This window comes from Bombina bombina, chromosome 2, assembly GCF_027579735.1.
Source record: "Bombina bombina isolate aBomBom1 chromosome 2, aBomBom1.pri, whole genome shotgun sequence".
Taxonomy (NCBI): domain Eukaryota; kingdom Metazoa; phylum Chordata; class Amphibia; order Anura; family Bombinatoridae; genus Bombina; species Bombina bombina.
Window position 1 is genome coordinate 112,678,334 of NC_069500.1, and position 23,857 is coordinate 112,702,190.

At 41.6% G+C, this 23,857-nt stretch overlaps 1 protein-coding gene across 3 annotated transcripts in view; it reads right to left on the minus strand.

Moving 5' to 3' along the window:
- The window catches only part of RICTOR (RPTOR independent companion of MTOR complex 2), a 611,164-nt gene that overhangs the window by 348,876 nt on the left and 238,431 nt on the right, over nucleotides 1-23,857 (minus strand). For all 3 annotated transcript variants that reach the window (XM_053701222.1, XM_053701221.1, XM_053701220.1), the window contains exon 8: nucleotides 16,018-16,100. In XM_053701222.1, the coding sequence (XP_053557197.1) occupies nucleotides 16,018-16,100 (83 nt within the window). The remainder of the gene's footprint in view (nucleotides 1-16,017; nucleotides 16,101-23,857) is intronic.

The following is a 23,857-nucleotide window of genomic DNA, read 5'->3' on the forward strand; positions in this document are numbered from 1 at the left end:
GAGGAGAAATTGGCTTAATGAAAGGCTTGATACAAACCAAAGCCTGTACAAAACAATGAATATCAGGAAGATAAGCAATTTTTCTGTGAAACAGAACAGAAAGAGCAGAGATTTGTCTTCTCAAGGAACTTGCAGACAAACCCTTATCCAAACCATCCTGAAGAAACTGTAAAATTCTAGGAATTCTAAAAGAATGCCAAGAGAATTTATGAGAAGAACACCATGAAATTTAAGTCTTCCAAACTCGGTAATAAATCTTTCTAGACACAGATTTGCGAGCCTGCAACATAGTATTAATCACTGAGTCAGAGAAACCTCTATGACTAAGCACTAAGCGTTCAATCTCCATAACTTCAAATTTAATGATTTGAGATCCTGATGGAAAAATGGGCCTTGAGATAGAAGGTCTGGCCTTAACGGAAGTGGCCAAGGTTGGCAACTGGACATCCGAACAAGATCCGCATACCAAAACCTGTGTGGCCATGCTGGAGCCACCAGCAGTACAAATGAACGCTCCATTATGATTTTGGAAATCACTCTTGGAAGAAGAACTAGAGGAGGAAAGACATAAGCAGAACTAGAGGAGGAAAGACAAGGAAGTGACAACGCATCCACTGCTTCCGACTGAGGATCCCTGTACCTGGACAGATACCTGGGAAGTTTCCTGTTTAGATGAGAAGCCATCAGATCTATTTCTGGAAGCCCCCACATCTGAACAATCTGAAGAAACATATCTGGGTGAAGAGACCATTCTCCCAGATGTAAAGTCTGGCGACTGAGATAATCTGCTTCCCAATTGTCTATACCTGGGATATGGACCGCAGAGATTAGACAGGAGCTGGATTACGCCCATGCAAGTATACGAGATACTTCTTTCATAGCTTGAGGACTGTGAGTCCCACCTTGATGATTGACATATGCCACGGTTGTGACATTGTCTGTCTGAAAACAAATAAAACGGTTCTCTCTTCAGAAGAGGCCAAAACTGAAGAGCTCTGAGAATCGCACGGAGTTCCAAAATATTGATTGGTAATCTCGCCTCTTGAGATTTCCAAACCCCCTGCACTGTTAGAGATCTCCAGGCAGCTCCCCAACCTGAAAGACTTGCATCTGTTGAAATCACAGTCCAGGTTGGACTAACAAAAACAGAATTTATGCTTACCTGATAAATTACTTTCTCCAACGGTGTGTCCGGTCCACGGCGTCATCCTTACTTGTGGGATATTCTCTTCCCCAACAGGAAATGGCAAAGAGTCCCAGCAAAGCTGGTCACATGATCCCTCCTAGGCTCCGCCCACCCCAGTCATTCGACCGACGGACAGGAGGAAATATATATAGGAGAAATCATATGATACCGTGGTGACTGTAGTTAGAGAAAATAATTCATCAGACCTGATTAAAAAAACCAGGGCGGGCCGTGGACCGGACACACCGTTGGAGAAAGTAATTTATCAGGTAAGCATAAATTCTGTTTTCTCCAACATTGGTGTGTCCGGTCCACGGCGTCATCCTTACTTGTGGGAACCAATACCAAAGCTTTAGGACACGGATGAAGGGAGGGAGCAAATCAGGTCACCTAAACGGAAGGCACCACAGCTTGCAAAACCTTTCTCCCAAAAATAGCCTCCGAAGAAGCAAAAGTATCAAATTTGTAAAATTTGGCAAAAGTGTGCAGTGAAGACCAAGTCGCTGCCTTACATATCTGGTCAACAGAAGCCTCGTTCTTGAAGGTCCATGTGGAAGCCACAGCCCTAGTGGAGTGAGCTGTGATTCGTTCAGGAGGCTGCCGTCCGGCAGTCTCATAAGCCAAACGGATAATGCTTTTAAGCCAAAAGGAAAGAGAGGTAGAAGTCGCTTTTTGACCTCTCCTTTTACCAGAATAAACAACAAACAAGGATGATGTTTGTCTGAAATCTTTAGTAGCCTCTAAATGGAATTTTAGAGCACGGACAACGTCCAAATTGTGTAATAAACGCTCCTTCTTTGAAACTGGATTCGGACACAAAGAAGGCACAACTATCTCCTGGTTAATATTTTTGTTAGAAACAACTTTAGGAAGAAAACCAGGCTTAGTACGCAAAACCACCTTATCTGCATGGAACACCAGATAAGGAGGAGAACACTGCAGAGTAGATAACTCTGAAACTCTTCTAGCAGAAGAGATTGCAACCAAAAACAAAACTTTCCAAGATAGTAACTTAATATCTACGGAATGTAAGGGTTCAAACGGAACCCCTTGAAGAACTGAAAGAACTAGATTTAAACTCCAGGGAGGAGTCAAAGGTCTGTAAACAGGCTTGATCCTAACCAGAGCCTGAACAAATGCTTGAACATAAGGCATAGCTGCCAGTCGTTTGTGTAGTAAGACAGATAAAGCAGAAATCTGTCCCTTTAGAGAACTTGCAGATAATCCTTTCTCCAAACCTTCTTGTAGAAAGGATAGAATCTTAGGAATCTTTATCTTGTTCCATGGCAATCCTTTGGATTCACACCAACAGATATATTTTTTCCATATTTTATGGTAAATTTTTCTAGTTACAAGCTTTCTAGCCTGAATCAGAGTATCTATTACAGAATCTGAAAACCCACGCTTTGATAAAATCAAGCGTTCAATCTCCAAGCCGTCAGCTGGAGGGAAACCAGATTCGGATGTTCGAATGGACCTTGAACAAGAAGGTCCTGTCTCAAAGGTAGCTTCCATGGTGGAGCCGATGACATATTCACCAGGTCTGCATACCAAGTCCTGCGTGGCCACGCAGGAGCTATCAAGATCACCGAAGCCCTCTCCTGATTGATCCTGGCTACCAGCCTGGGAATGAGAGGAAACGGTGGGAATACATAAGCTAGGTTGAAGGTCCAAGGTGCTACTAGTGCATCTACTAGAGTCGCCTTGGGATCCCTGGATCTGGACCCGTAGCAAGGAACCTTGAAGTTCTGACGAGACGCCATCAGATCCATGTCTGGAATGCCCCATAATTGAGTTATTTGGGCAAAGATTTCCGGATGGAGTTCCCACTCCCCCGGATGGAAGGTCTGACGACTCAGAAAATCCGCTTCCCAATTTTCCACTCCTGGGATGTGGATCGCAGACAAGTGGCAGGAGTGATCCTCCGCCCATTGAATTATTTTGGTCACTTCTTCCATCGCCAGGGAACTCCTTGTTCCCCCCTGATGATTGATATATGCAACAGTCGTCATGTTGTCTGATTGAAACCTTATGAATTTGGCCTTTGCTAGTTGAGGCCAAGCTTTGAGAGCATTGAATATCGCTCTCAGTTCCAGAATGTTTATCGGGAGAAGAGATTCTTCCCGAGACCATAGACCCTGAGCTTTCAGGGGTTCCCAGACCGCGCCCCAGCCCACCAGGCTGGCGTCGGTCGTGACAATGACCCACTCTGGTCTGCGGAAGCTCATTCCCTGTGACAGATTGTCCAGGGTCAGCCACAAACGGAGTGAATCTCTGGTCTTTTGATCTACTTGAATCGTCGGAGACAAGTCTGTATAATCCCCATTCCACTGTCTGAGCATGCACAGTTGTAATGGTCTTAGATGAATTCGTGCAAAAGGAACTATGTCCATTGCTGCAACCATCAATCCTATTACTTCCATGCACTGCGCTATGGAAGGACGAAGAACAGAATGAAGTACTTGACAAGAGCTTAGAATTTTTGATTTTCTGACCTCTGTCAGAAAAATCCTCATTTCTAAGGAATCTATTATTGTTCCCAAGAAGGGAACTCTTGTTGACGGGGACAGAGAACTTTTTTCTTTGTTCACCTTCCATCCGTGAGATCTGAGAAAGGCTAGGACGATGTCCGTATGAGCCTTTGCTTTTGACAGAGACGACGCTTGAATCAGGATGTCGTCCAAGTAAGGTACTACTGCAATGCCCCTTGGTCTTAGAACCGCTAGAAGGTACCCTAGTACCTTTGTGAAAATCCTTGGAGCAGTGGCTAATCCGAATGGAAGTGCCACAAACTGGTAATGCTTGTCCAGAAAAGCGAACCTTAGGAACTGATGATGTTCCTTGTGGATAGGAATATGTAGGTACGCATCCTTTAAATCCACGGTAGTCATAAATTGATTTTCCTGGATAGTAGGTAGGATCGTTCGAATAGTTTCCATTTTGAACGATGGAACCTTGAGAAATTTGTTTAGGATCTTGAGATCCAAAATTGGTCTGAATGTTCCCTCTTTTTTGGGAACTATGAACAGGTTGGAATAAAAACCCATCCCTTGTTCTCTTATTGGAACTGGATGAATCACTCCCATCTTTAACAGGTCTTCTACACAATGTAAGAATGCCTGTCTTTTTATTTGGTTTGAAGATAATTGAGACCTGTGGAACCTTCCCCTTGGGGGTAGTTCCTTGAATTCCAGGAGATAACCTAGAGAAACTATTTCTAGCGCCCAAGGATCCTGAACATCTCTTGCCCAAGCCTAAGCAAAGAGAGAAAGTCTGCCCCCCACCAGATCCGGTCCCGGATCGGGGGCCATCCCTTCATGCTGTTTTGGTAGCAGTGGTAGGCTTCTTGGCCTGCTTACCCTTGTTCCAGCCTTGCATTGGTCTCCAGGCTGGTTTGGGTTGTGAAGTATTACCCTCTTGCTTAGAGGATGTAGAATTAGAGGCTGGTCCGTTTCTGCGAAAGGGACGAAAATTAGGCTTATTTTTAGCCTTAAAAGACCTATCCTGTGGGAGGGTGTGGCCCTTTCCCCCAGTGATGTCTGAAATAATCTCTTTCAAATCAGGTCCAAATAATGTTTTACCCTTGAAAGGAATGTTAAGCAATTTTGTCTTGGAAGACACATCCGCTGACCAAGACTTTAGCCAAAGCGCTCTGCGCGCCACGATAGCAAACCCTGAATTCTTCGCCGCTAATCTAGCTAATTGCAAAGCGGCATCTAAAATAAAAGAGTTAGCCAATTTAAGTGCTTGAACTCTGTCCATAACCTCCTCATACGAAGATTCCTTATTGAGCGACTTTTCTAGTTCCTCGAACCAGAAACACGCTGCCGTAGTGACAGGAACAATGCATGAAATTGGTTGTAGAAGGTAACCTTGCTGAACAAAAATCTTTTTAAGCAAACCCTCTAATTTTTATCCATAGGATCTTTGAAAGCACAACTATCTTCGATAGGAATAGTAGTGCGTTTGTTTAGAGTAGAAACCGCCCCCTCGACCTTGGGGACTGTCTGCCATAAGTTCTTTCTGGGGTCGACTATAGGAAATAATTTCTTAAATATAGGGGGGGGGGCAAAAGGTATGCCGGGCCTTTCCCACTCTTTATTTACTATGTCCGCCACCCGCTTGGGTATAGGAAAAGCGTCGGGGGGCACCGGAACCTCTAGAAACTTGTCCATCTTACATAACTTCTCTGGAATGACCAAATTGTCACAATCATCCAGAGTAGATAATACCTCCTTAAGCAGTGCGCGGAGATGTTCTAATTTAAATTTAAATGTCACAACATCAGGTTCAGCTTGATGAGAAATTTTTCCTGAATCTGAAATTTCTCCCTCAGACAAAACCTCCCTCATGGCCCCTTCAGATTGGTGTGAGGGTATGACAGAACAATTATCATCAGCGTCCTCTTGCTCTTCAGTGTTTAAAACAGAGCAATCGCGCTTTCTCTGATAAGTAGGCATTTTGGATAAAAGATTTGCTATATAGTTATCCATTACAGCCGTTAATTGTTGCATGGTAATAAGTATTGGCGCACTAGATGTACTAGGGGCCTCCTGTGTGGGCAAAACTGGTGTAGACACAGAAGGGGATGATGTAGTATCATGTTTACTCCCCTCATTTGAGGAATCATCTTGGGCAATATCATTATCTGTGGCATTACTGTCCTTACTTTGTTTGGACACTATGTCACAATTATCACATAAATTTAAATGGGGAGACACCTTGGCTTTCATACATATAGAACATAGCTTATTTGATGGTACAGACATGTTAAACAGGCTTAAACGTGTCAACAAAGCACAAAAAACGTTTTAAAATAAAACCGTTACTGTCACTTTAAATTTCAAACTGAAAACACTTTATTACTGAATATGTGAAAAAGTATGAAGAAATTGTTCAAAATTCACCAAAATTTCACCACAGTGTCTTAAAGCATTAAAAGTATTGCACACCAAATTTCAGAGCTTTAACCCTTAAAATAACGGAACCGGAGCCGTTTTTACATTTAACCCCTATACAGTCCCAGCTATATGCTTTGCTGAGACCCAACCAAGCCCAGAGGGGAATACGATACCAAATGATGCCTTCTATAAGCTTTTTCAGTGATTCTTAGCTCCTCACACATTCATCTGCATGCCTTGCTCTCCAAAAACAACTGCGCATTAGTGGCGCGAAAATGAGGCTCTGTCTATAACTAGAAAAGGCCCCCATCTGAAAAAGGTGTCCAACACAGTGCCTGCCGTTTTTCTAAACAATCCCCAAGATTATAATAACCATTATTAGTTAGAATCTGCATAATATGCCTAGTAAAGCAATCGTTTTAGCCCAGAAAAATGTCTACCAGTTTTTTAAGCCCTTTTTGAAGCCCTTTATTCTTTTATGTTTAACTAAGAAAATGGCTTACCGGTCCCCATGAGGGGAAATGACAGCCTTCCAGCATTACATGGTCTTGTTAGAAATATGGCTAGTCATACCTTAAGCAGAAAAGTCTGCTAACTGTTTCCCCCAACTGAAGTTACTTCATCTCAACAGTCCTGTGTGGAAACAGCAATCGATTTTAGTAACTGTCTGCTAAAATCATCTTCCTCTTACAAACAGAAATCTTCATCCTTTTTCTGTTTCAGAGTAAATAGTACATACCAGCACTATTTTAAAATAACAAACACTTGATAGAAGAATAAAAACTACATTTAAACACCAAAAAAACTCTTAACCATCTCCGTGGAGATGTTGCCTGTGCAACGGCAAAGAGAATGACTGGGGTGGGCGGAGCCTAGGAGGGATCATGTGACCAGCTTTGCTGGGACTCTTTGCCATTTCCTGTTGGGGAAGAGAATATCCCACAAGTAAGGATGACGCCGTGGACCGGACACACCAATGTTGGAGAAAGAGGCCCCTTGAATTAAACGATGGTGATCTAACCACCTGGTCAGAGATAGTCGAATATTGGGATTTAAGGATATTAATTGTGATATCTTTGTATAATCCCTGCACCATTGGCTCAGCATACAAAGCTGAAGAGGTCTCATGTGAAAACGAGCAAAGGGGATCGCGTCCGATGCTGCAGTCATGAAACCTAAAACCTCCATGCACATAGCTACTGAAGGGAATGACCAAGACTGAAGGTTCCGACAAGCTGAAACCAATTTCAGACATCTTTTGTCTGTTAGAGACAAAGTCATGGATACTGAATCTATTTGGAATCCTAAAAAGGTTACCCTTGTCTGAGGAATCAAGGAACTTTTTGGTAAATTGATCCTCCAACCATGTCTTTGAAGAAACAACACTAGTTGATTTGTGTGAGATTCTGCTAAATGAAAAGATTGAGCCAGTACCAAGATATCGTCCAAATAAGGAAACACCGCAATACCCCGCTCTCTGATTACAGAGAGTAGGGCACCGAGAACCTTTGAAAAGATCCTTGGAGCTGTTGCTAGGCCAAAAGGAAGAGCAACAAATTGGTAATGCTTGTCTAGAAAAGAGAATCTCAGGAACTGATAGTGATCTGGATGAATCGGAATATGAAGATATGCATCCTGTCTATTGTGGACATATAATGTCCTTGCTGAACAAAAGGCAGAATAGTCCTTATAGTCACCATCTTGAATGTTGGTATTCTTACATAAAGATTCAAAATTTTTAGATCCAGAACTGGTCTGAAAGAATTCTCTTTCTTTGGAACAATGAACAGATTTGAATAAAACCCCAGACCCCGTTCCGGAAAGGGAACTGGCACAATTACCCCAGATAACTCCAGGTCTGAAACACACTTCAGGAAAGCCTGAGCCTTTACTGGGTTCACTGGAATGCGTGAGAGAAAGAAACTTCTCACAGGCGGTCTTATCTTGAAACCTATTCTGTACCCTTGAGAAACAATGTTCTGAATCCAATGATTTTGGATTGAATTGATCCAAACATCTTTGTAAAATCTTAGTCTGCCCCCTACCAGCTGCGCTGGAATGAGGGCCGCACCTTCATGCGGACTTGCGGGCTGATTTTGATTTTCTCAAAAGGCTTGGATTTATTCCAGACTGGAGAAGGCTTCCAATTGGAAACCGTTCCTTTAGGGGAAGGGTCAGGTTTCTGTTCCTTATTCTGACGAAAGGAACGAAAACGGTTAGCAGCCCTAAATTTACCCTTAGATTTTTTTATCCTGAGGCAAAAAGGCTACCTTTCCCCCAGTGACAGTTGAAATAATAGAATCCAACTGAGAACCAAATAATCTATTACCTTGGAAACAAAGAGATAGCAACGTTGACTTAGAAGAAAACATAATTTATGCTTACCTGATAAATTTATTTCTCTTGTAGTGTATCCAGTCCACGGATCATCCATTAATTGCGGGATATTCTCCTTCCCAACAGGAAGTTGCAAGAGGATCACCCACAGCAGAGCTGCTATATAGCTCCACTCCTAACTGTCATATCCAGTCATTCAACCGAAAACAAACAGAGAAAGGAGAAACCATAGGGTGCAGTGGCGACTGTAGTTTAATTAAAATTTAGACCTGCCTTAAAAGGACAGGGCGGGCCGTGGACTGGATACACTACAAGAGAAATAAATTTATCAGGTAAGCATAAATTATGTTTTCTCATGTTAAGTGTATCCAGTCCACGGATCATCCATTACTTGTGGGATACCAATACCAAAGCTAAAGTACACGGATGATGGGAGCGACAAGGCAGGATTAAGCGGAAGGAACCACTGCCTGAAGAACCTTTCTCCCAAACACAGCCTCTGAAGAAGCAAAAGTATCAAATTTGTAAAATTTTGAAATAGTGTGAAGCAAAGACCAAGTCGCAGCCTTGCAAATCTGTTCAACAGAGGCCTCATTTTTGAAGGCCCAGGTGGAAGCCACAGCTCTAGTAGAATGAGCTGTAATCCTTTCAGGGGGCTGCTGTCCAGCAGTCTCATAGACTAGGCTTATTACGCTCCGAAGCCAAAAGGAAAGAGAGGTTGCCGAAGCTTTTTGACCTCTCCTCTGTCCAGAGTAAACGACAAACAGGAAAGATGTTTGACGAAAATCCTTAGTAGCTTGTAAGTAAAACTTCAAGGCACGGACTACGTCCAGATTATGTAAAAGACGTTCCTTCTTTGAAGAAGGATTAGGGCACAACGATGGAACAACAATCTCTTGATTGATATCCTTGTTAGAAACCACCTTAGGTAAAAACCCAGGTTTGGTACGCAGAACTACCTTATCTGCATGAAAAATCAGATAGGGAGAATCACAATGTAAGGCAGATAGCTCAGAGACTCTCCGAGCCGAGGAAATAGCCATCAAAAACAGAACTTTCCAAGATAAAAGTTTAATATCAATGGAATGAAGGGGTTCAAACGGAACTCCTTGAAGAACCTTAAGAACCAAGTTTAAGCTCCAAGGGGGAGCAACAGGTTTAAACACAGGCTTAAATCTAACCAAAGCCTGGCAAAATGCCTGGACGTCTGGAACCTCTGCCAGACGCTTGTGCAAAAGAATAGACAGAGCAGAAATCTGTCCCTTTAAGGAACTAGCTGATAATCCTTTGTCCAAGCCCTCTTGAAGAAAAGACAATATTCTAGGAATCCTAACTTTACTCCATGAGTAAGTCTTGGATTCACACCAATAAAGATATTTACTCCATATCTTGTGGTAGATTTTCCTGGTAACAGGCTTTCGTGCCTGTATTAAAGTATCAATGACTGACTCGGAGAAGCCACGCTTTGATAGAATCAAGCGTTCAATCTCCATGCAGTCAGTCTCAGAGAAATTAGATTTGGATGATTGAAAGGACCTTGTATCAGAAGGTCCTGTCTTAGAGGCAGAGTCCATGGTGGAAAGGATGACATGTCCACTAGGTCTGCATACCAAGTCCTGCGTGGCCACGCAGGTGCTATCAGAATCACCAATGCTCTCTCCTGTTTGATTTTGGCAATCAGTCGAGGGAGCAGAAGAAACGGTGGAAACACATAAGCCAGGTTGAAGAACCAAGGCACTGCTAGCGCATCTATCAGCGTCGCTTCTGGGTCCCTGGACCTGGATCCGTAACAAGGAAGCTTGGCGTTCTGGCGAGACGCCATGAGATCCAACTCTGGTTTGCCCCAACGATGAATCAACTGAGCAAACACCTCCGGATGGAGTTCCCACTCCCCCGGATGGAAAGTCTGATGACTTAGAAAATCCGCCTCCCAGTTCTTCACGCCTGGGATATGGATTGCTGACAGGTGGCAAGAGTGGTACTCTGCCCAGCGAATTATTTTTGAGACTTCTAACATCGCTAGGGAACTCCTGGTTCCCCCTTGATGGTTGATGTAAGCCACAGTCGTGATGTTGTCCGACTGAAATCTGATGAACCTCAGTGTTGCTGAGGCCAAGCCAGAAGAGCATTGAATATCGCTCTTAACTCCAGAATATTTATTGGAAGGAGTTTCTCCTCCTGAGTCCACGATCCCTGTGCCTTCAGGGAATTCCAGACTGCACCCCAACCTAGAAGGCTGGCATCTGTTGTTACAATTGTCCAATCTGGCCTGCGAAAGGTCATACCCTTGGACAGGTGTACCCAAGACAACCACCAGAGAAGAGAATCTCTGGTCTCTTGATCCAGATTTAGCAGAGGGGACAAATCTGTGTAATCCCCATTCCACTGACTCAGCATGCATAATTGCAGCGGTCTGAGATGAAGGCGCGCAAATGGCACTATGTCCATTGCCGTTACCATTAAGCCGATTACCTCCATACTCTGAGCTACCGAAGGGCGCGGAATGGAGTGAAGAACACGGCAAGCATTTAGAAGTTTTGATAACCTAGACTCCGTCAGGTAAATTTTCATTTCTACAGAATCTATAAGAGTCCCTAAGAAGGAGACTCTTGTGAGTGGGGATAGAGAACTCTTTTCCTCGTTCACTTTCCACCCGTGCGACCTCAGAAATGCCAGAACTACCTCTGTATGAGACTTGGCAACTTGAAAGCTTGACGCCTGTATCAGGATGTCGTCTAGATACGGAGCCACCGCTATGCCTCGCGGTCTTAGAACCGCCAGAAGTGAGCCCAGAACCTTTGTAAAGATTCTCGGGGCTGTAGCCAACCCGAAGGGAAGAGCTACAAATTGGTAATGCCTGTCTAGAAAGGCAAACCTTAGAAACCGATGATGATCTTTGTGAATCGGTATGTGAAGGTAGGCATCCTTTAAGTCCACTGTGGTCATGTACTGACCTTCTTGGATCATGGGTAGGATGGTCCGAATAGTTTCCATTTTGAAAGATGGAACTCTGAGGAATTTGTTTAAGATCTTTAGATCCAAAATTGGTCTGAAGGTTCCCTCTTTTTTGGGAACCACAAACAGATTTGAATAAAAACTCTGTCCTTGTTTCGTCCGCGGAACTGGATGGATCACTCCCATAACTAGGAGGTCTTGCACACAGCGTAGGAATGCCTCTTTCTTTATCTGATTTGCAGATAGCCTTGAAAGATGAAATCTCCCTTGTGGAGGGGAAGCTTTGAAGTCCAGAAGATATCCCTGAGATATGATCTCCAACGCCCAGGGATCCTGAACATCTCTTGCCCACGTCTGGGCGAAGAGAGAAAGTCTGCCCCCTACTAGATCCGTCGCCTGATAGGGGGCCGTTCCTTCATGCTGTCTTAGAGGCAGCAGCAGGCTTTCTGGCCTGCTTGCCTTTGTTCCAGGACTGGTTAGGTTTCCAGGCCTGCTTAGATTGAGCAAAAGTTCCCTCTTGTTTTGAAGCGGAGGAAGTTGATGCTGCACCTGCCTTGAAATTTCGAAAGGCACGAAAATTAGACTGTTTGGCCTTTGATTTGGCCCTGTCCTGAGGAAGGGTGTGACCCTTACCTCCAGTAATGTCAGCAATAATTTCCTTCAAACCAGGCCCGAATAAGGTCTGCCCCTTGTAAGGAATGTTGAGTAATTTAGACTTCGAAGTCACGTCAGCTGACCAGGATTTAAGCCATAGCGCCCTAAGCGCTTGGATGGCGAATCCGGAATTCTTAGCCGTTAGTTTAGTCAAATGAACAATGGCATCAGAAACAAATGAGTTAGCTAGCTTAAGTGTTCTAAGCTTGTCAATTTTTTTTTTCTTTTTTCAAACAGTCACAACAACTGCCACAGCTCTACTGTGGCTTTTTACCTCCCTCAAAAACGACTTTGAAGCCTTTTGAGCCCTCCAGAGATGTCCTGGATCATGCAGAGGGAAGCTGAATGTCTCTGTCAGTATTTTTATCTGCACAGAAAAGCACTAAAAAAGGCCCCTCCCACTCATATTACAACAGTGGAAAGCCAAAGGAAACTGTTACTAGGCAAAATTCAAGCCAGCCATGTGGAAAAAAACTAGGCCCCAATAAGTTTTATCACCAAATACATATAAAAACGAATAAACATGCCAGCAAACGTTTTATATTACATTTTTATAAGAGTATGTATCTCTATTACTAAGCCTGATACCAGTCGCTATAACTGCATTTAAGGCTTTACTTACATTAGTTCGGTATCAGCAGCATTTTCTAGCAAATTCCATCCCTAGAAAAATATTAACTGCACATACCTTATTGCAGGAAAACCTGCACGCCATTCCCTCTCTGAAGTTACCTCACTCCTCAGAATATGTGAGAACAGCAAAGGATCTTAGTTACTTCTGCTAAGATCATAGAAAACACAGGCAGATTCTTCTTCTAAATACTGCCTGAGATAAACAGTACACTCCGGCACCATTTAAAAATAAACTTTTGATTGAAGAATAAACTAAGTATAAAACTCCACACTCCTCTTACGACCTCCATCTTGGTTGAGGCTTGCAAGAGAATGACTGGATATGACAGTTAGGGGAGGAGCTATATAGCAGCTCTGCTGTGGGTGATCCTCTTGCAACTTCCTGTTGGGAAGGAGAATATCCCACAAGTAATGGATGATCCGTGGACTGGATACACTTAACAAGAGAAAAGGTTGTTATTCTGAAACTGTGTAAATTGAACCGTTGTAAAACGAGGGCCACCTGTATAGCATAGCATGTAACAGCTATGTGGCTGGTTATTGCCGCCAATACACTGGATTCTAAAGCTTTTCCCAAATTATTTGTGACAAACATGATTTTTTGAACTGTGGGTTTGCACTGTGCATACAAGCAGAAACCATAGAGCAGTAGCAATGACATTATTTTCAGATCTTTCCCATAATATAGTATTGTGTGTTCAATTTGTCAATTTATGGTTAGGGATTTTATTTGTAAATGTGCAACTAGAGTTTATTGATCTTCTAAAGTGATTGCATTATTAGCATGATTTCATAGTATTGTGCAGGTTAAAATTTACAAAAACATAGCTAAAGGTTGTTATAGGATTTTAATTATTTGTAGTGTTTTGTTAGAATGTAGTATTTCTAAGTGCTGTGTTTAAGTGAGTGTAAGTATATGTGCTTGCTTTCAAGTTGATTGTGTTTGTTTAAAGTTTGTGAGGGCTGTTAATGTTTTGTTTTGCATATTGGATAGTTGTTTTTAAATGAATTCTTAGAGAATGTTTTAATTTTTTAGAGAATGTGTGTGGAAGGGTGCTGTATAAATGGAATATTGAATATTTAGGTGTATTTGATTTTGCCTGATTTTAAGGATACTACTTTTAGGAGTCCATGGATTCTCTTTTAGTTTGCTGTCATATTGTGTTTGCATGACACATAGGGTGTTTCACGCAAACAAAGGGGGGAGTATTGAGGAGTATCTTTATTTATGTGATTTGGGTGATTGTTTTTAAGTAAGAAAATGAGTCTAATATATTTAGACAAGTTAACAAAAAAAAAAAAACACTAACTAAATTATTTTTGAGTTTTTCATATTTAGGTAAATCTGTACAGATAAAATTCCATAGAGAACTCTCCGAAAGATTGAATGCAAGTAAACCTTTAAAATAAAGAGATGCCTGGCGCCTAGGTGAAGGAAAGAAAAAGAAGATAAAATACCTTTTGTCAAGTTTGTTTTAACCACCATACTGCAGTAAAAGTTGCTGAACTATCTTTTGGATCCATTCTTTGCATTACACAATAGTACCAGCCCCAGAACTGAACTTTTGGCAATCTATGACTGTTTCCTATGATGTGTCTCTTCAGAACATAAAGACTATCCTTTTCTGGACTGTGCCTTGACTGTTGGAGTTGAGGACCTGTTACGCTGTTAGAGTCATCCACAGCTAAATTAGGGGAGTATTGTTTTAACTTGTTTACTCATATTGCTTATTTAAGCCTTTGGCTAGGATGTCTTTACCTCCACCTGGAGGCCAGGTGTTGTATTTCCCAACAGTAAGGAATGAAGTTGTGGACTCTCCCTGCCTTATGGAAAGAAATAAATATTTTAAAAACGTCACTTCATTAAAAGAATGCAATGGAAAATGTTTATTATGCATCGTAAAATACCTTTCCTGCAATGTAAGCCTGAAAATGATGTTTTTTCTGGTTTATACTGGATTTTTACGTCAGTATCTGTGCATATTCTTCTTTATAGTAGTGTCTATTACATGCAGTTATATGAAGATTAGTGTATACAGTCCCTTTAATGAACTGTAAAGATACTTGAAAGCCCAGGTGAGTATGTTTACTTTATTGCTCTTAAAAGGATGGGGAAGTCAAAAACTAAACTTACATGATTCAGATAGAGAATGTAATTTTAAGACACTTAAATGTACTTCTATTTTCAAATGTGCTTTGTTTTCTTGGTATACCTTGTCAAAAAGAATACACACATATCCTATACAAGTGGGAGCTAGCTGCTGATTGGTTCATGCACACAATTGTGTCTTGTGTTTGGCTAACTAGATGTGTTCAGCTAGCTACCAGTAGTGCAAAGCTGTTCTTTCAGCAAAGGATAACAAGATAATGAAGCAAATTTGATCATAAAAGTAAATTTGAAAGTTGTTTAAAATTGTATGCTCTATCTAAATCATGAAGAAAATATTTGGGGTTTCCTGTCCCTTTAACTGTGGCCAATTATTGTTAGCTCTAAATTAGTTTGTCCAGTGCTCCAAGCAATAACAGTGTAGTATGTAGCTGTCTTAGACAATTTGCAGCATGCTTTGTAAGGAAACCTAGGTTACAGAATTTGCTTTTTTATCCTTTCAAGGAAGCGTGAAGCAACGCCATTTTCTAAACAGCATTTGATAGCAAAATAAATAATATATATATATATATATATATATATATATATATATATATATATATATATATAAATAAAAGGTTTGTTTGTTTTTTACAATACATAATTACAACTTTTTTTCTCAATCTTAAAGTGTTTCATGTCCCTTTAGAAACCGGAATACTACTTTGTTGAGTCAACAGTCTTCCAATAGAACCAACTTATTTCCATAAAAGGTATTGCAGAGATTATCTGAACTCTTCCTATGACATAATAAGTATCCCATTTCCCTGCCTTCCTAGCAAGGCTTATGGAACTGTCCCTGACAATCATCATGTGCTGTCACATGATCTGTGGTTCTTGAAAAACACTTGGAACATAAATAACTCCTAATGTACCAAAGCCTGCAATAAACACCATTCCAGAAGCTGGAATGTGGACATGGACCACAAAATGCATTGGTCAACACTAAGGGCATTTTATTTTTCTTCCAATTTTTTTTTTTTAGAAAACAAATTAATAAAACAAAAATAAACTTATTTGAAAACTTGGATAAAAAATATATTATTTATATAGTTGTCTAAGGGATTTTTTTTTACCTTTCTAAGTAGTTATGATTAGCTACATGTGCACCCATAATAAACGGTTCTGTCAGTATATAAAAAGTGCATGTAAAAATAAAGGCGACTAAGTCTATTTTAACGAAAATGTAATTTTTTTTTACCTACCCGTATTTCCATGTTTCGTATACAAAGTACTCCTATTAAAGACTGGATCCCAGAGTTGCCAGGTTTGCATAGGCTGATAATGCCTAAAAAACACAAATAAATCAAAAGCATAAGAAAAATATATTTAGCAAATAAGCATAAGCAAAATTCCAATATGCATAGAAACATTTAAATTGGAAAGGACTTGTGGCAACATTAAAATAGGTTGTACATTTTTAAAGTTGTGCTTATCCCTTTTTGAACACTTCTCAATTTGTTCAAACAGACTGTGACAAAGATAGCGGCAAAGATAAACATGAGAAATTTATAGTATATCTCCTAACTAAACACACTAAAAATATGCAAAAATATGATATCAATACAATTATAAATGACAATTTATAAATAATCACACATGATATTATAGTAGTGATTTGTATGTAGCGGATCTACTTTTGTGCCCATATCATACTGTGCCACGAATTCATTGACAGCTGGCTACTAATTGCTCATTAATTCGCTCAAGCAATAGTGGGTAGGCTGAACTTTAACACTGAACCCATCCACAAAAGTCCCCCTCTATAGTAGACAAGTCATACAATGAAATCACAATCTATTAGGGTATTTATACAAGAAGAAACCTATATTTGACATTTTACAGGAGATATTTGTCCACGGTAGAGATATGGGAATGATCACTTATGGTTTAGTGGAAGGTGAACATGGGTCTTTCTTTAGAGATGGCTGCAGCTGGTACTTTAGCGAGTTTACCATACTGAGGAAATCTAGAGCATTTGACTCATTACACTACAAAAATTTGTTTTTTAAAGGGACAAATTGTACACTAGATTTTTCTTTGTATAAATGTTTTGTAGACGATTCATTTATATAGCCCACCTGTGAGTGTTTATATGTATAATTTTGCTTATTTTTAAATAATATTGTGCTGATATTCAGACTCCTAAGCAAGCCCCAAAGTTTTAGATTCAAGCATGCTCCTGTTTGTCAAATGGGTCTCTTCATATGCAGGGAAGGGGGGGTGGGGGGGGTTCTGCTCATCCTGCTTTTCCACCCCCTTTCACTGGGTGTCCCAGCCTAACCTCATCAACAGTGCTAAACTGGGAACTTCTAAGGAAGTTTTTAAAAGGATTTATACTGGATTTTTATATGAGTATCTGTGTATATTCTCCTTTATAGTAGTGTCTAGTACATGGAGTTATATGAAAATTGGTGTATACTACTATCCCTTTAACATTGTAGTTGAGATATTTTATGGATTACATCATATATCAGATTTGTATTTCACTGTGGTTTTCCTCTTTACACTAAACATATTAATCTACTGTGTTGTGAGACACCTGTGTTGGTTCTGACCAAAGCTTTGACAGGATGGAAATACCCTAAATTTTTCAATATACATGATTTGCTACTTAAGATTACAATGATTCATATTTAGTGTGTGTGAACAACATAGACTGTGTTATTCTCTCTGACTGTTCAGTCACATAATATTTTAGAGGAAATTCAAATTATTTAATGTCAATGTTTTGTATCACTGAAACAAAAACAAAAAATATATAAAGAACATCATTTAGGCTAAATGCTTAACTCTTGAAATCAGACAACTGACCAGCTAAACTTACAAGTTGTTTTCAGCTAAGCACAAGTAATATAACAAATGGTTATTACAATGTAATATATATGATATTAGGGTTATCTTATGTGGCCTCATTGTCAGAGGGAAACAAAATGTATGCTTACCTGATAAATTATTTTCTTTCCTGGCATGGAGAGTCTACAAACCCATTCTAATTACTAGTGCAAATTTATCTCCTGGCCACCAGAAGGAGGTGAAGAACATCCAAGCAAAAGTATCCTCCCACTTCTCATAACCCCCAGTCATTCAGCCAAAAGAATATGGAAAGAGAAGAAGATACCAAGGGTATAGAGGTGCCTAAAGTTTAGAAAAATAAAACAATAAGCCGTCCTATTAAAACAAGGGCGGCCGTGGACTCTACATGCCAGGAAAGAAAAGAATTTATCAGGTAAGCATAAATTTTGATTTCTTTTCAATGGCATGGAGAGTCCACAAATCCATTCTAATTACTAGTGGGAACCAATACCCAAGCTGGAGGACACAAAAGAAAGGGAAAGAGAAACAAGACAGGCGAGCCTAAACTGAGGGCACCACTGCTTGAAAAACCCTTCCTCCCAAAGAAAGCCTCAGCTGAGGAAAAAACATCAAATTGTAGAACATAGAAAAAGTATGTAACGAGGACCAAGTGGCCGCCTTGCAAATTTTCTCCACAAAAGCCTCATCGTGAAAAGACCAAGAAGAAGAAGAAAAACAGCCCTAGTAGAAAGAGCCGTAATCCTCTCAGGAGGCTGTTGTCCGGCTGTTTTATAAGCCAACCGAATGACACTTCTCAACCAAAACAAAAAAGAGTAGTGGACATGGCTGTCAGACCCTTGCGTTTGCCAGCAAAGACTACAAAAAGGGCAGAAGATTTAGGAAAAACTTAGTAGCCTGGAAAATAGAATTTTAGAGCAAGAACTACGTCCAGGTTGAGTAACAGACGTACTTTCTGATTAGAACACAGAGAAGGAACGACAATTTTGAATGAAATTGCAGTCCAAAACCACTGCAGGAAGAAATCCCAATCTGGTACAAAGGACCGCCATATCCGCAAGAAAAATAAGAAACGGGGGATCACACTGTAGAACCGAAAATTCTGAGGTTCTACAAGCGGAAAAAAAAAATTGATAGTAAAAACAAAACTATCCCCTACAACAATTTCATTAAAATAGAATGCATAGGCTTAAACTGAGCCTGTAGCAGTACTTGAAGAACTAGGTTAAGGCTCCAAGGAGGATCAACAGGTTGGGACACAGGCCTGATTCTGTCCAGGATCTGAACAAAGGACCAAACGTTTATGCAACAGAACCGAAAAAGGCAGAAATCTGATCTTTGAGAAAACTGACAGACAAACCTTTCTCTAGATCGTCTTGGGAAAAAAAAAAAAAGACAAAATATGGGGTACACTCACTATGCCACAGTAAACGCCGAGATTCGCAATGTGCGCCAAACCTAATCGAAAAAGAAATTATGCTTACCTGATAATTTCATTTCTATCTGTATGAGGAGAGTCCACTGCTTCATTCATTACTTGTGGGAATACAGAACCTGGCCACCAGGAGGAGGCAGAGACACCCCAGCCAAAGGCTTAAATACCCCCCCCACCTCCTCTCATCCTCCAGTCATTCTGCTGAGGGAACAAGGAACAGTAGGAGAAATATATGGGCATAAATGGTGCCAGAAGAAAAACAAAAGAAGTTTAGGTCCGCCCAATGAATTACCGGGCAGGGCCGTGGACTCTTCTCATACAGATGGAACTGAAATTATCAGGTAATCATAATTTATTGTTTCCATCTTAATATGAGTAGAGTCCACGGCTTCATTCATTACTTGTGGTAAACAAATACACAAGCTCTAGGTCACTGAATGAAAAAAACGGGAGGGAAAAGAGAGGCGGACCCTATTCTGAGGGCACCACAGCCTGCAAGACTTTTCTCCCAAAAGCTGCTTCCACCGAAACACACACGTCAAATTTCTAAAACCTTGCAAAAGTATGTAAGGAGGACCAGGTAGTCGCCTTACAAATCTGCTCCATAGAGGCATTATTCTTGAAGGCCCAAGAAGAAGCCACAGCTCTAGTTGAGTGAGTCGCAATCCTCTAAGGAGGCTTATGTCCCGCTGTCTCATAAGCCAAGCGAATCATGCTCCTCAGCCAAAAAGATAGGGAAGTGGAAGAAGCCTTCTGTGCTTTGCGCTTCCCCGAATAGACAACAAACAATGCTGAAGTCTGTCTGAAGTCCTTCGCAGCCTGAAGATAAAATTTCAAAGCTCGAACCACATCCAAATTATGAAGTAAAAGTTCTTTCAAAGAAGGGTTAGGACACAAGGAAGGAACTACAATCTCCTGATTGATGTTGCGATCAGACACAACCTTAGGAAGAAATCTCAACCCAGTGCGTAGGACAGCTTATCGGCATAAAAAAACAGGTAAGGAGGCTCACATTGCAAGGCCGCCAACTCAGACTTTGCATGCAGAAGCAATAGCCAGTAGAAAAAGAACCTTACAAAACAGTAATTTAATGTCAAGAGAATGCATAGGCTCAAACTGAGCCCTCTACAAAACCATCCTTAAGAACCAAATTGAAACACCTAAATACAGGCCTAATCCTGGATAGACCCTGAACAAAAGACTGTATATCAGGAAGCTCAGCGAGCTTCTTGTGTAACAACACAGATAGAGCCGAAATCTGTCCCTTTAAGGAACTGGCGGTAAGTCCCTTCTCCAAACCGTCCTGGAGGAAGGAAAGGATCCTGGATACCCATGAGCCTCACACCAGAGTAAGTAGGTCCTCCACACCTTATGATAGATGTGTCGGGTGACCGGCTTCCTGGCTTGAATGAGAGTATCAATCACACTCTCAGAAAAACCTCTCCTGGATAAGACTAAGCAATCAATCTCCACGCAGTCAGCCTCAGAGAATCTAGATTTTGATGAACAAAAAGGCCCTGTACCCATAGATCTCTGCGTCAGGGCAACCTCCATAGAGGAGACGATGACATCCCCACCAGATCCGCAAACCACATCGTCCGCGGCCACGACGGAGCAATCAGAATAGTCTATGCTTCCTCCTGCTTGATGCGGGCCACTACACAAGGTAGCAGTGGTAATGGTGGAAATATGTAGACTAGGTTGAACCCCCAAGGCACTGCTAAGCCATCCATCAGCTGTGCCTGGGGATCCCTGGACCGCGACCCGTATCTGGGTAGCTTTAAGTTGAGTCTGGATGCCATGAGATCCATCTCCGGCGTCCCCCATCTGTTGAAAATCTCTGCAAACACTTCGGGGTGAAGAGACCATTCCCCCGGATGAAATCCGCTTCCCAGTTGTCCACACCCAGGATGTGGATCACTGACAGCGAACAGTTGTGGGTCTCCGTCCATTCCAGAATTCGAGATACTTCCCTCATGGCTAGGGAGCTTCTCGTTCACACCCCCCCCCCCCCCCCACCGAGGTAATGTAGTCCGAATGGAATCTGATGAACTGGGACAAACCCAGGAGGGGCCAAGCCCTCAGAGCGTTGAAGATCGCTCGAAGTTCCAGTATGTTGATCGGAAGAAGTGACTCCTCACGATTCCACCTGCCCTGTGCCTTCATGGCACCCCAAACAGCTCCCCATCCTGAGAGGCTCACGTCCGTATTCGCAATCTCCCAGGATGGTCTCAGGAAGGATGTCCCCTGGGACAGCCGATCTGGACAGAGCCACCAAGAGAGGGATTCCCTCGAACGGTTGTCCAGAGAAATCTGTTGGGATAGATCCGACTGATCGCCGTTCCATTGCCTTAGCATGCACAACTGAAGAGGTCTGAGATGGAACCTGGCGTATAGAATGACATCTATGCTGGATACCATAAGCCCAATCACCTCCATACACCGGGTCACAGATGGCCTTGAGGAGGTCTGAAGGGCAAGACAGTTGGAGTCAATTTTGCAACGTCTCTGGTCTTGTCAGGAATATCATGTATATGCAGTCTATTATCGTGCCCATGAACTCCACTCTAGTACTGGGAACCAGAGAACTCTTTCCTGAGTTTATCTTCCATCCATGAGATCGAAGAAGAAGAGCTCTCGAATGATCATCTGCCAGACGGCAGGACGGAGCCTGGACCAGGATGTCATCCAGATAAGGCGCTACTGCAATGCCTCTGGGTCTAGCCACAGCAAGCAGAGCTCCAAGAACCTTCGTAAAGACTCTTGGAGCAGTAGCCAGACCGAAGGGGAGAGCTACAAACTGGAAGTGCTGGTCCAGAAAAGTGAATCTTAGGAACCTGAAGTGATCCTTGTGTATTAGCACATGAAGGTAAGCGTCCTTCAAGTCTATCGTAGTCATGAACTGTCCCTCTTGAACTAAGGGCAGGATAGACCTTATTGTCTCCATCTTGAACGATGGGACCGACAGAAACTTGTTTAAGCACATTAAGTCTAGAATCGGGCGAAAGCTGCCCTCCTTCTTTGGGACCACGAAAAGGTTTGAATAGTACCCTAGACCTCTTTCTGCTAGAACTACTGGTACAATTACGCCTAGACAGGAGAGATCCCTCACGCACTGTAGAAAGCCATCTTGTTTCTCTGGTTTTGACAAAAGATTTGACAAGAAGAATCTGCCCCTGGGAGGGTGAGATTTGAAACCTATCCTGTACCCCTGGGCAATGACCTCTCCGAAAAGAGATCTGCACCCTACGAGATCAAGAGACGGCTCGGGGGCTGCCCCTTCATGCCGATTTTGTCTCAGCGGGCGTCTTGCTCTGCTTGGTTTTATTCCAAGACTGAGAAGGTTTCCAAGATCCCTTGGACTGCTCGGGCTTCGCGGCAGGTTGCTGTCGTTGGGACTTGTCCAGACGAAAGGGACGAAAATTAGAACCCTTAGGCTTATTCTTATCCTGCGGAAAGGTACCCTTGCCCCCTGTGACCGTGGATATGATGGAGTCAAGGCCTGGACCGAAAAACATAATTTATGTAAGAACTTACCTGATAAATTCATTTCTTTCATATTGGCAAGAGTCCATGAGCTAGTGACATATGGGAAATACAATCCTACCAGGAGGGGCAAAGTTTCCCAAACCTCAAAATGCCTATAAATACACCCCTCACCACACCCACAATTCAGTTTAATGAATAGCCAAGCAGTGGGGTGATAAAGAAAGGAGTAGAAAACATCAACAAAGGAAATATGGAAATAATTGTGCTTTATACAAAAAATCATAACCACCATAAAAAAGGGTGGGCCTCATGGACTCTTGCCAATATGAAAGAAATGAATTTATCAGGTAAGTTCTTACATAAATTATGTTTTCTTTCATGTAATTGGCAAGAGTCCATGAGCTAGTGACATATGGGATATCAATACCCAAGATGTGGAGTCTTCCACTCAAGAGTCACTAGAGAGGGAGGGACTAAAACAAAAACAGCCATATTCCGCTGAGAAAATAATCCACAACCCAAAAATAAGTTTATTTTCACTTTTGAAAGAAAAAAACTTAAATCAAAAAGCAGAAGAATCAAACTGAAACAGCTGCCTGAAGAACTTTTCTACCAAAAACTGCTTCCGAAGAAGCAAATACATAAAAATGGTAGAATTTAGTAAATGTATGCAAAGAGGACCAAGTGGCTGCTTTGCAAATCTGATCGACTAAAGCTTCATTCTTAAAAGCCCATGAAGTAGAGACTGATCTAGTAGAATGAGCTGTAATTCTCTTAGGCGGGGTTTGACCCGACTCCAAATAAGCTTGATGAATCAAAAGTTTCAACCAAGAAGCCAAGGAAACAGCAGAAGCTTTCTGACCTTTCCTAGGACCAGAAAATAAAACAAATAGACTAGAAGTCTTCCTGAAATTTTTAGTAGCTTCCACATAATATTTCAAAGCTCTTACCACATCCAAAGAATGTAAGGATCTCTCCAAAGAATTCTTAGGATTAGGACATAAAGAAGGGACAACAATTTCTCTACTAACTAATTCACAACCTTAGGTAAAAATTGAAAAGAAGTCCGCAAAACTGACTTATCCTGATGAAAAATCAGAAAAGGAGACTCACAAGAAAGAGCAGATAGCTCAGAAACTCTTCTAGCAGAAGAGATAGCCAAAAGGAACAACACTTTCCAGGAAAGTAGTTTAATGTCCAAAGAATGCATAGGTTCAAATAGAGGAGCCTGTAAAGCCCTCAGAACCAAATTAAGACTCCAAGGAGGAGAAATTGACTTAATGACAGGCTTAATACGAACTAAAGCC